Source organism: Fusarium redolens, assembly GCF_020744475.1.
Source record: "Fusarium redolens strain MPI-CAGE-AT-0023 chromosome Unknown BKA55scaffold_34, whole genome shotgun sequence".
Classification (NCBI taxonomy): domain Eukaryota; kingdom Fungi; phylum Ascomycota; class Sordariomycetes; order Hypocreales; family Nectriaceae; genus Fusarium; species Fusarium redolens.
In genome coordinates this window covers 25,552-37,995 of record NW_025763697.1, presented here as the reverse complement: position 1 = coordinate 37,995, position 12,444 = coordinate 25,552, and the positions used below count along the sequence as shown (strand labels likewise).

The window sequence follows — 12,444 nt, the reverse complement described above, 5'->3', positions numbered from 1 at the left end:
TTAATCCACTTTACTAATCCCTTATAGATACCTCTGGCTTCTAGTCTCTATAATAGTTAATCCTTAAATACCCTGTTATATGCTCCCTTGATATCAAAGCTTATCAGGCTGAGCACCTTCTGGCTGCGCCACGCTTTATAGATATGCTCCTAAAGGAGCAGGAGAGCCTGCTTGGCTGATCGTTGCTTCCTTCTGCCGAAATGGTTAGTAGGTAATAGTCTAAATATTTCTACCGCATATAAGATCTGGTCTGTAATAACCGCTTCTAATATCTTACCTAGTATTAATAGAAGTAAGATTGGTCTCTATAACTTGGCTACCTTATAGTTATCCTTGCCTGGTTTCTTAAGCAGGATGATTTTAGCGCTCCTCAACTAGACCGGCAGCTCTCTATCTCTTAGCGATATCCAAAACAGATACAATACCCGGTCTCCTACTATAGGCCAGAGCTGCTTCTATACCATCACCGGCAGTCTATCTTTGCCCGGAGCTTTCCATGCCTTAGCCGCCATAATCTTCTCTTCTACTACTTTTAGCATCAACTCTAGCATCGCTACTTATCGCTGCGCTAGCCGGCGCTTTTCATCCTCGATCATAGCCGGCAGAGGCGGGAAGAAGACGCTGAGAAGCTCCTCCGCCTGTCCCACCTTGTCGCTCGTCGTCGTTCCATCTCTTCTCTTTAGAGGAGGTATCTTATCACCCATCGGGACCAGAACATATGTATTGCGTCGCAATGTTCACAGTAATCAGCCAGCGTACTAGCACAGCTTATGACAGGCATGGCCAGACTGAACGGATACCTTTTCCGAATTAGAGTAGCAGCGTCACAGCAATGCGCATGCGGGCAAGCGATAGAGACAGTCGAGCATTTCTTCTTTCAATACAGGAAATGGACAGCGCATAGGACTGAAATGCTATAATGCACCGAGACACTGCGAGGAAATCTTTCGTTCTACCTCGGAGGAAAGTCACCATCAGATAATGCGAAGCGAATGCCAAACATGCAGGCAGTCCACGCAACTATACGATTTGTAATGGCTACAGGTCGACTCGATACAAAATATTGAAGCCAGATTGCAAGAATCTCACCTCCTTATTCTCACTAACTCACTTGTAACCTACATCAAACACCCCGTATCATAAAAGTAGACGCCGCTTCAGCCGCCGTAAATAGGACATTAAACACTTGAAGAATAGCCTTCAAGCTAGTTCGCTGGCAACGCAACCAAACTACGGGAGAACGCGTGGAGCAGAACAGAATGGAAAAGTTTAATCAAGGAACAGGCGTAGTATGGGCTTCAGGAGACATATTTTGATTTGGATGGCGTAAAGCAAGGTTAAGTATGGGCTTTAGGAAATGCAGATACAAATTGAGCAATATGTGGCACAGCATGGGCTTGAGGAGACGAGGATGAAAATCAGGCATTGTATGTAAGCACCAGTGACTAGTGCCTTTTTGGCTACAACAAGCCGCCGGGCGTAATTAATTGCATTGTATTGTATTGTTTACAGCAGTCATTGTAGTAGGCTCGCTCTGCTTAAAGGTTGAGGTTGCCAATGGTAATAGACTTGATGTTCTGGTACTCCGCGATACCATACAAACTACCTTCCTTTCCGTAACCACTCTCCTTAACACCGCCGAAGGGAGCCTCGGCGGCACTGATCTTGCCGGTGTTGACCCCGACCATACCGACCTGCATCTTATAGGCGACGCGCATAACACGACTGATGTCCTTGGAGAAGAAGTATCCGGCAAGACCGAACTCGGTATCGTTAGCCAGGCGAATGGCATCCTCCTCGGTCTCGAACTCGAAGATAGGGGCTAGAGGGCCGAATGTCTCATCCTTGGCGACGGTCATCACTTGGGTGACGCCAGTGAGGACGGTAGGCTGGTGGAAGAAACCAGGGCTATCGGGGGTGCTGCCGCCGATAGCAATCTTGGCGCCCTTGGAGGTGGCATCGGAAATATGTTCCCTGACTTTGTCGACAGCGGACTTATTGACGAGAGGACCTTGAGTAGTAGACTTATCGAGACCATTACCCATCTTGAGGGCGTTGACTTTCTTGATAAGCTTGGTGGCGAACTCCTTGGCGACACTCTTCTGAACGTAGAGTCGGTTGGCGCTACAAGTCATGTTAATCAATGATGAGAAAACACACACATCCTGAATGGTAACTTACCAGACACAGGTCTGACCGGAGCATCGGAACTTGCAGAACATGGCACCCTCGGCAGCGAGGTCGAGGTCGGCATCTTCAAAGACGATGAAGGGAGCATTACCACCGAGTTCTAGGCTCACCTTCTTTAGGGTACCAGCAGCAAGCTTAGCAAGGTACTTGCCAACGCTAGTAGAACCGGTAAAAGAGATCTTCTTAATGAGGTGGTTGGTAGCTAGCTCTGAAGCTGCCTGGCGGTCACGGGTAGGGAGGACCTGGATAGTGGCGGGAGGAAGACCAGCATCGACGGCGAGCTTAGTGAAGGCAAGGGCGGAGTAAGGGGTTTCGGAAGGAGGCTTTATGACAACGGAGCAGCCGGCGGCCAGAGCGGGAGCGATCTTGCGGGTGATCATCGCAGCGGGAAAATTCCAAGGGGTGATAATACCACAAACACCGACGGGCTCGCGGATGGTCATAAGGGTAGTATGAGGAGCAGACGAAGGGATAGTGACGCCGTAGGATCGAGTGGCCTCCTCGGCAAACCATGAGATGAAGCTGGCGGAGTAGATGACCTCACCCAGGGCCTCGGCGAAGGTCTTGCCGTTCTCAAGAGAAAGGATCTTGGCGACTAGAGGGTGCGTTATTAATCTTTTGTGATACAGGTCATGACACCAAAGTATCCGCGGGAAAACCACGTACGGTCCTCTTGGTTGGCAATGACCAGATTGTGCCACTTCCTTAGAAGGGCACCTCGGCTAGCGCCAGTTGTGGTGTCAAAGTAGCTTGTCTGGGCAGCATCGGCGCTCCTGATCGCGGTTTGAAAGTCTTTTAGGGTGCAGTTGGCTACCTGCCCGAGGACGGTGGCAGTAGAGGGCTCTGGGAGTATTGTCAGCTTCTGCAGCCTTGGAACTCAAGACGAAACCGTCACAAACCAAAGACATCGAACTTGTTGTCCCTGGCAACCCATTTGCCGTCGATGAAAGCCTCCTGAATGAAAAGGCTCTTGTCCTTGAGCTGTTATCGAGCATGTTAGCCGTTGTGAATCTTACTGAGGGGAAGAAAGCTTCATGACTGAGGGGCAACATACGCCGGCAATAGCCTCCTTGTGGTAGTTCTCAGCCATTATGTCTGTGGTATCAAAGAAACAAATTTGTCCAAGTACAAGAAAAAAGGAAGTTTGCCAGAGGATCAGGAAATGAGAAGATGAGAGGGGGAGAAAGGCAAGCCAAGATACAAAAAGATCACAAAGGTTCGGCTCTGTTATCTACTAAGTAGCTAAATAAACAGAAAAATTCGCGACAGCTCCTGAACAGGTATCATATAGACACGCTAGAAAATTTTCAACCCACCAGAGGCACATGTAAAAGCGATATGACCCATTGTTGTCTATACGGTAAATAATTGCTTCAATAGAGACCAGTTATGAGCAGAGAACGATCCATCCGACCTCCGGTTTGGGGTCAAAATCCAACTTACGAGGTCGGGGCTAGAAGGAGTGTGGCTCCCGGCCACTACAGGCGCCTGTAAATCGATTGTGGCCTCTACTTCACTGAATAGCCCTGGAGATGCTCCAAATTCACCAATAGTAGCTTCCAGGTGTTCGGGAATGCTAGAACCGGAACCCGAACCGGGCCGGGTACTGTCGGCCCGGTAGGTGGAGAAAGGAATTGGAATTCCGGCCTCTGGTAGCCACCCATTGTAAAGCAGGGCAAGAGCGGGGAACTAAGTTGTTCATGTAGGGTTGTACGCCTGGTACTCGTTTGTGCGTTTGTATTGCTCTCATGAACTCGAGCCGAGGTAGTTGTCACAGACCGGCCACTGGGAGTGGATAAAGGTAAAAGTGAGAGGTATTGGACGTATGAGCAGTGGGAATGCTCGTGACGTAGTCGGGTTTTACAATCTTTAGGTCTACCGCTTCTATAACAACTTGCTATCCTTCTTTGTTCTGGTCCAGATCTATCTCTCCTGCAACTCATCACAACCCCCTTATAAGAGTCGCACAATGGCCCCTCCTACTACCTTCAAGCTCAACACTGGCCAGGATATCCCTGCCGTAGGTCTGGGTGCGTGGTTTTCACATTTACCAAATCTCAAGAAACTCAGTTGATTCGAGTTTCGTTCCTCTAGGTACTTGGCAGTCCCTCGCCGGCCAGGTCGAGAGGGCCGTCACATACGCTCTTAAGGATGGCTACAAGCTCATCGATTGCGCCTACTGCTACGGAAACGAGGAGGAAGTCGGCGCTGGTCTAAAGGCTGCCTTTGAGGCTGGTGTCAAGCGTGAGGACATCTTTGTTGTCACCAAAGCCTGGGCCACTTACAACACTCGTGTCGAGCTGGCTCTCGACAAGAGCTTGAAGGCCCTCGGCCTCGACTACGTTGACCTTTTCTTAGTGGTAATTATCATGTTTTGAGACAACTCAATCGAGATCCAGCATACTAAACAGTTCTAGCACTGGCCTCTTCTCCTGAACCCCGAGGGTAACGATGACAAGTTCCCTAAGAAGCCCGACGGTTCCCGAGACGTCATCCGAGACTACAACCATGTTGATGGCTGGAAGCTCATGGAGAAGCTCCCCGCTACTGGTAAGACCAGGGGTGTCGGTGTCTGCAACGTACATCAACTCACAATTAGGCTATCAAAGCACAACTGACATTCACTTCTACAGTATAGCAAGAAGTACCTTGAGGAGCTTCTGCCTCATGCCACCATCCTTCCCGCCGTTAACCAAATCGAGAACCACCCTAATCTTCCCCAACAAGAGATTGTCGATTTTTGTAAGGAAAAAGGCATCCATATTCAGGCCTATAGCCCTCTGGGTAGTACTGGTGGTCCCGCTATGACCGCTGAGCCCGTCGTGAAAATTGCCGAGAGGAAGGGCGTCTCTACCTCTACCGTTCTTCTCAGCTACCACGGTACGTTCTCAAATGTTTCTTTCAAGTCTCTGCACTTCAACTAACAAATCAAATAGTCGCCCGCGGAAGCACCGTCCTCGCCAAGTCCGTCACCCCCGAGCGCATCACTACCAACAAGACCATTGTCGAGCTGGATGAAGAGGACCTCAAGGCCCTCAATGACTACTCCCACGACCTTGTGAAGAAGGATGAGGTGAAGAGATACATATACCCTCCTTTCAGTATTGACTTCGGCTTCCCCGACAAGTCGTGAATCAAACGACGGTTGTAAATGGATAAAGCGATAAGATTTTGGAAAAAAGCAAAGCGACCTTCTCTGTGATTACAAAGTACCGGTATCTATATGATAGACTAGGGGGCTCTAAAGAAGCTTTGTAAATACAACATGCAAAAACGCATGGAATGTTTTGGTTTGTCGAGTGCTAGTGAACCAATCTCTTGACTTCGAGATTCATCATGCATTATTCGAAATTTACAACCTCAGTTGTGGAATACTCCACGCGGGGAGAGCTCGTGCATCGGACCACCCTGAGAGCTACTTGGGCTCATCTTCAAACTTGTCCATGCCGTTATATCTTTGGGTGACGGATAACATCGGGCATGTTTGCTGGAGGGTTGGCAAGGAGCTCGATGATGTCCTTGTATGTGTTTGCGTAGCGGAAGACACCAACAATGTCGACTTCGCTGTGGGCGGCCGCTGAGATAGGGATGGTAAGCACAGGTGTGCCCATACCGATTATCATGACCTCGCCTCGCCTCCAGGCTTGGAAGCATATATAGCGGTTTGCACACATGTCTCAACACCAGTGCACTGATAGACAGCCGTGACCTCACCAACAGCCTCACCGTTAGCCCTAGTCTCCTTAACCAGAGCAGCCACCGTCTGATCAAAGGTGAGCTTGTCCTCCATGGTTTGTGGGCGCTCCATGGGAACTAGTACGGAAGCATCGGCAAAACCGTTGGCGGTAGCAAAGTCAAGACGGTCCTTGAGGATGTCGGCGATAATGACAGTTTTGGCCTGGTCGACCTTGACGATAGCGGCTGCCAGCAGACCGACAGCGCCGGCGCCGAGAATAAGAACGGTTGAGCGTTTAGGAAGAGCGGCACGGTCTCTGGCATGCATAGCAACTGAAAGAGGCTCAACGAGAGCGCCGAGATCGAGAGTAATATGGTCGGGCATCCTAGGTTTCTGTCAGGCCAATTTCTTGCATCTCTAAAGTATTGGATGCCTTACTTATGGCACCACTTGGCAGGGTGATTAATACCCCATTGAAGTGTTCCCTGCGCATGAGGGGTCGCCTTGGCTGAGCTACGGAACTTCATGTCTCAGCAGATGTTGTAACGGCCCTCAGCACAGAGCTCATATGCCTCACAGGGCAGGCCAACCTCGAGAGCGACATGGTCGCCGGGCTTGAGACATGTGACTTCTGAGCCGACAGAGATAATTGTGCCAGCAGACCCATGGTCGAGAGTGAGGGGCTCGCGAACGATGATGTCGCCGTTGCGGAAGTGGCTGTAGTAGTGGAGATCGGGGCCGCCGAGACCGGTGGACTGAACAGCGATCTGGTCTTCGTTGCTAGCGGGATTAGGAAGCTCACGCTCTTCCTGCCTCATGCGTTAGTCTGGTTTTTTGAATACACGGACTCCCAAAAGCCCGATGCGCACCAAACGAAGTTCCTTCGGGCTATGAAGAACGGAAGCTTTGACATGCTCAACTGCCATGATGGAGAGGACGGTGGGAGAGAAGTTGTGAAAATGATGACAGAAAAACTGTGATCAATGCAGTGCTGCCCTCAAATCAAACAAATCAAATCCGGGGTCATATTTAAGATATTTGGCAACCCTTAATGTTAGATTTGTTGTTTGAAATATTTAATCAGATATTCTAAACATTTCAAATCTCAATATCTGTACTCTCTATACTACTATTTCTAATCTCCTACTGGAGTTTATCCCTCCTATCCGTTATCGCCCCTAGCTTTACTGCGCCATGCCTGACCTAGTTCTTAAGGCATTATAACTTCTCTAATGTTTCTGTTGATATTGATAGCGTCTATAATATTAAAGTTAGCTTGGCCAGGATGAATGACCTCTCGCAATCAGTTGCCATCGCCGGTATCGCGAGTATATTAAGAGCTAACTGGCTGACCATCGGAAATTGCCCCTGGCGAGCCATCCACCATTCACTTGGATCTTCGGTTTCTTGTGGCTCCAGCCGCAAATATCCCTCGCCGTACTCTTCGCTGTCCTGCTTTTGATCCAGTGACTGAACACACTAGCTTCAGATGTCTTTCGTGGTACGCTTGGGGATGTCGCTGTCTCCACAAACGCCTTCTGCTGCTCATCCACCGGCCGCCTGCAGCGGTACAGTTGCGTGCAAAAGTTCCGACAATTGTGGGGTCAACACCAATCACCTTGATCGTATGCTATTACTTTGTGAGGCAATTGAGATGCCAATTTACATCCAATTGAGATGTATTATATATTTTATTAAAGCCCCGGATCAGAGGACTTTATTTATATAGCTCAATATTTGGTGTAATAGCCTTTTGCCTGATGAAGTGCAGCGAGGCGTTTCGGCATCGAATTTATCAGGTTTTCAAGCACTTCAGGTTCAAGGTCATTCCAAACCTCTTGTGCGGCTTCAATCAAGGCCGCGATAGCTTCATCCGTAACAGGCATTGACGCAAGCTCAGGATATTGTTTGCAAATACGCTCTTTTAACAGCTTCCAGAGATTTTCAATAGGGTTTAAATCAGGACTATATGCCGGCCAGTCCACCATGAAGATGCCCTCTAAACGACAGTAGATTCTGAGCCAGTTCTGTACAATTCTAGCTCGATAAGTTGGTCCGTTATCATGCTGTAGCGTCATTCCCTCCTCCAAAGCCGCTGGAAGCTGTTGTCGAAGACAGGCCAAGATAATCCGGCCTGTGACGCCCCCACGCTTTGCCAATGGATCGCCGTCAAGGGGGATTAATTCTGATAGTCTGTGTATAGAGAAACCACCATAAACATCTTGGAATGTCGTAGGGGAGTCCTACGAGGTTGAACATTATCCCTGTGAAGTCTTTCGCCCTGTATTGCAGTTATTAATTTCGTCCAAAGAAGCAGCGATAAAACTGACTGCCCGGTGAAAACACTACTTGGTTATATCGCCGTCTGTATGGTCAATTGAGACCTCATCAGAGAAAAACCAAGAATTCCAGTAACTAGCCGGTTCATGACGATATTTCTCAGCGAAATCTCGGCGTTGTTGGACAGCTGTTGGACCAAGAAACGGGCATCGAAGTGCGTGGTGGTGTTGTATACCTTGTTTTTTAAGCCATCTTGTTATAGTCGATCTATGACAACTAATTCCAGTTTGTTCTTTGATTTCTTGGACTGTAATAAAAGGGAATTGATCAATGATACGTTCAATATGCCTTTTATTGCGATCAGTTAATATAGTCGGGCGCCTAGAGCGCGGTTTATCTTTAGCTGAAATCTGGCTTCGGTAGCGCCGTACAATCCCAAAGATCGCGTGTTTTGTAACGCCCTCTTTCGCCACGATTTCGTCCAGTGGGACACCTAAATCTTTCATCATTACAATCTTTGTTCTTTTATGAGAAGAATGATGTGTTTTCTGGCGTACGCGCGGCATTTTTACTATAGATAGAACGTGTTGAAGTTATTGAAGGAATTTGGTGTTGTTGACGGATGAGGGGCTGGGGCGGGAAATTGTCGGAACTTTTCCGCACCCACTGTAGACTAAGGTACCTAAGCGCCTGACAGGTCCTATCGCCAACCTTATATCCTGTATTAAATATATTAAATGTTATTTCAAATCTAAGTTTTCTATTTGCTTGATTTGAAATAAGATTATGACATATTTGATTGATTTGTTTGGCAGTTTGTTTGATTGGATTGGATTTGTGGGCAGTGCTGGTGGAATGAACACCTCGCAAAGCCATTTTAGGGCAATTTGGTTGCCGGTCCAGCCTTTTTCTGATGACGTGAAGTTCCAGTCACCGAGGAAATCGGGGTTATCCGGGAACCATTGTGGCCCAACCGTCTTTCCTTAGAAGTGACAGCTGGAGTGAGGGCTTTTCCTTCCGCCGAGATACTTTCGAGTATTGAAATCCAAGAGCGTCATCCTGGCTGCTTCACCATCACGCCTTTCTACTCTGAGCTTCCTAGGAAATGACCATTGAGTCCAATTTCTTCTATTATCCCTACTTTTTCCATGTTACATCGGCATTTCTGCCTGATCGCCTTGATTACCAGCATCATGAGCAGTGAAGTAAATAGTGTGGCCGTAAATAAGACGATATCATATTCAATATGATATTGCCTGCACGACATTTTGATACCGTGCAGTGCAAGTAACACCGGAAACCGTGTAATTGCGTGCATGGCCGTTTAAATATTATATAAATATGCTATCGAGTATAGTGCAAGTATTATATAATTTGAGCGATACGAGAGCTCTCCTATAAATGAAGCGTTATGAAGATTCCAATTTACAGGACTTTTTATGTATAAAGTGTAACCTGGTTAGGACGTTGATCTGCACTTGGCTGATACTGATAGTAATAATACTACTAAATAAAGGCCTTGCTATAAACTTCTGAGTGTTTGGGTATGTAATAAACTCGCCAGCTCTCTGAGAGCTTTTAGTTCTTATTTTCTTCAATGCAATCAATTTGTTGGTTTCTGAGCATGCTTCTAGACGAATAAGGCCTGTGGCCCTTACATGAAGCGTGTCAGCTCCTGAACTTTTTCGTACTTCATCAGCAAGCTTTATTCTACGAAAAATGACTTCTCAGCGCTGAGGCACTAGCGCTTCCTTGATGGCTACATCGTCCCAGACTTCCCTAGCCCTTGGTTCGTCGTTTATCAGCCACAACGGAGATTCTGATGTCAGAGAGACATCTATTTTGCCGTTGTTAACCTCTCAATTTAAGAAGAAGAAGCGTACGTCGAAGATATGGGATCATACGCCCTTCGGAAAGAATCAGATCATCCATAATACGGAAGGTCAGATTATGTGGCGCTACAAGTATTGTATAGGGAAGCCTGCCGAATATCTCGAAAATGGAGGCACGGCACACATCTACAAGCACCTTAAATCTCACATTACTCTCGAGATATGAACGCCTGATGAAGAAAGGGCTGCTATAACAAGGAGTCCCCGTCAGGAAGCCTTCTCACGAATATCTCAAAACACGAATCCCCTCAAACGCCGTCGACACGATGGCGAAACGACAGATCTTGACGCTAACAAGTTTGGGTAACTGTATGTAGAGTGGATTGCAGACTGCGGAATTGTACTTCATAAGGCAACAAGAGAAAGCTTCCGAGCGTGAGTGCTCTAACATACTTAATATTAATGGTTCACATACTAATACCGGGCAGGTAGACGGTGTGGCTGGTGGCTTAACGAGATATTCAGGGGTTGAGGCAGTAGAAAGAATACATAAAATAATTTAGAAAGTATTGTGCGGCCATGAGGTACCGTAGTGAACTGATGCATACAACATACCGAACTTGCACTAAATCTTTCTCGGTGATCGATGTTCTATGATACGTAGTTGAATCCTATCAGCTAGCCGTATTGCGTTGTTGTTGATGATCATTCCTGTTAGTCAAGGGCTGTTGAAGACCAAAGTCTGCTTAGCCTATAATTGTTGTGGATTGGGATAACCTAGAGCAATATGGAGAGCCCTTGCACGTGTGTTTTCGATTGAGGATAGCTTGGTAAAGCGCAACGGACATGAGGCAACTACCTCAAACTCCCCTATGACTGTCGCCGAAGGGTTCGCTAAATGATGTATGCATCGTATCCGAGGTCTTTCCAAATGTCTAAGAAGTACGTGACGTGGGAAGGCTTTGTAATACAGCTTCGAGGCATTTGTTGGCATGTAGTGTATCGATTTTACGTACGCAAAAGCCAGATGGAGTACGGGGCTTGACCCAGCATGGTTGCAATATGTTAATGCACACTGACACTTCCTCTGTGTGCGCGCCAATCAGCAGTAACGTCTGGCTTCATAACCTTGCTTGACAATTCGGGCAACCAGACGCCGCTCCATGCTGAGAGTAGCACGAAGAATGCCTCTTCAACCAGGGCAAGACAAGGGGATTGGCGATGCAGGCTTGGTTCTGAATAGAGGCGTTCCAGCTCATCGGCAATGACACGAGAATCTGTGACCAAGCCCTGTCCATCGGGAAGGTCAATGGCCGGGACGGTATGTGGACCATCCTCTCGATTGTAACGAACTCAAGATTATTCGCCAGTACATTCCATTTGTCATAGTGATGAAAGGGTCATGGAGTCTCTCACCATTCTCGAATATGGGGACGAATCTCATGTCATTCCAGCTATCATCCATGTCAGTCAGTCTGGTTTTCCGCTGTTGTCTTAGATAAGTGATCCATTCCATTGTGTAAGGGAGACACTTGTAGTTGAGAACAGATCTAGTTGCATATGCATGTTAGTAACCAGGCGGCCTCTAATTTCTGCGTCAAGGTGGTGACAGACTCTCCCATCTATTTATGAACCATGCTTCTCCATTAATGCACCGCATATCAAAAAAGTGAACTTTATCTGATTCAGCCATTGGGAGGGGTGTGGAGGGACTAGGCAGAGGGGGGAGTTTGCTAGGGTTTTATCAAAGAAATTCGCAATTGAGAATTAATACAGGGTGGTGCAGGTCCAGCGTCAGTAGTTTATTATTATAGTTTTATTAAGAATGCCCTAAAACGGACTAAGCGCGGCGCATGGATATATACAGCCAGTGCCGGAATTAACCCTGCTATATCTTAGTTATAATAGGATCTAGGCATTTCGGCGCCTGGGCTTCGATGACCATGTATTCTAATCGACTTATAATCTTTTGCCTCTTATGCAAACCAGCCTAATATCCTTTTTATTTATCTGGTCTTATATAGAGTCTAAATTCACTTAGGATTACTAATACCCATCTAAATACTATTAGTAAGTAGGAAGGCCAGGGATTATACTAGCATCGGTAGTATACTAAGCATGCGCCACGTCTAGTCTATTTTAGGGCATTCTTAATAAAACTATAATAATGAACTACTGACGCTGGACCCGCACCACCCTGTATGGAACGGGGTTGTGATGGCTTTCATTGTCGTACGATATTTATTTAAAAAACAGGCCGATAAGCAAATTCTCTGTAGATCAAAGACCTTTTCCATTCCTTGCGCGGCCTGCAACAGACGGCGATTATATCTGATTGACTTTTTAGCCACGAAGCGTAATAAAGGGCCGATAGTGCAACCGAAAACTGTTTTTTCCCCGCTGTGTTTGCAGGCAGTACTCTGAATACCAGTGTGCTTATTGGGATGGAAGAGTCACAAGATGAAT

General features: G+C 47.2%; 4 protein-coding genes across 4 annotated transcripts; 1 reads left to right on the top strand and 3 right to left on the bottom strand.

Moving 5' to 3' along the window:
- Positions 1–1,538: 1,538 nt before the first annotated feature.
- Positions 1,539–3,280, bottom strand: BKA55DRAFT_657291 (Aldehyde/histidinol dehydrogenase; the record flags this gene model as incomplete). The annotated part of the gene is made up of 5 exons (XM_046197477.1): positions 1,539–2,124; positions 2,182–2,785; positions 2,857–3,033; positions 3,090–3,171; positions 3,245–3,280. The coding sequence occupies 5 exons, from the start codon at positions 3,278–3,280 to the stop codon at positions 1,539–1,541; spliced, it is 1,485 nt and encodes a 494-aa protein (XP_046041219.1).
- A 599-nt stretch (positions 3,281–3,879) lies between these two features.
- BKA55DRAFT_744465 (NADP-dependent oxidoreductase domain-containing protein) lies at positions 3,880–5,489 on the top strand. Its single transcript, XM_046201597.1, has 5 exons — positions 3,880–4,220; positions 4,285–4,550; positions 4,608–4,769; positions 4,824–5,070; positions 5,127–5,489. Exons 1-5 carry the CDS (start codon positions 4,160–4,162, stop codon positions 5,321–5,323), a joined length of 933 nt encoding a protein of 310 aa, XP_046041218.1. The 5' UTR covers positions 3,880–4,159; the 3' UTR covers positions 5,324–5,489.
- Positions 5,490–5,639: 150 nt separating this feature from the next.
- BKA55DRAFT_681651 (chaperonin 10-like protein) lies at positions 5,640–6,792 on the bottom strand (the record flags this gene model as incomplete). The annotated part of the gene is made up of 5 exons (XM_046198262.1): positions 5,640–5,833; positions 5,863–6,251; positions 6,305–6,387; positions 6,457–6,675; positions 6,736–6,792. The coding sequence occupies 5 exons, from the start codon at positions 6,790–6,792 to the stop codon at positions 5,640–5,642; spliced, it is 942 nt and encodes a 313-aa protein (XP_046041217.1).
- Positions 6,793–11,043: 4,251 nt separating this feature from the next.
- BKA55DRAFT_529897 (uncharacterized protein) lies at positions 11,044–11,671 on the bottom strand (the record flags this gene model as incomplete). Its single annotated transcript, XM_046189104.1, has 3 exons — positions 11,044–11,313; positions 11,414–11,528; positions 11,589–11,671. The coding sequence occupies 3 exons, from the start codon at positions 11,669–11,671 to the stop codon at positions 11,044–11,046; spliced, it is 468 nt and encodes a 155-aa protein (XP_046041216.1).
- Between the last annotated feature and the right edge of the window lie 773 nt (positions 11,672–12,444).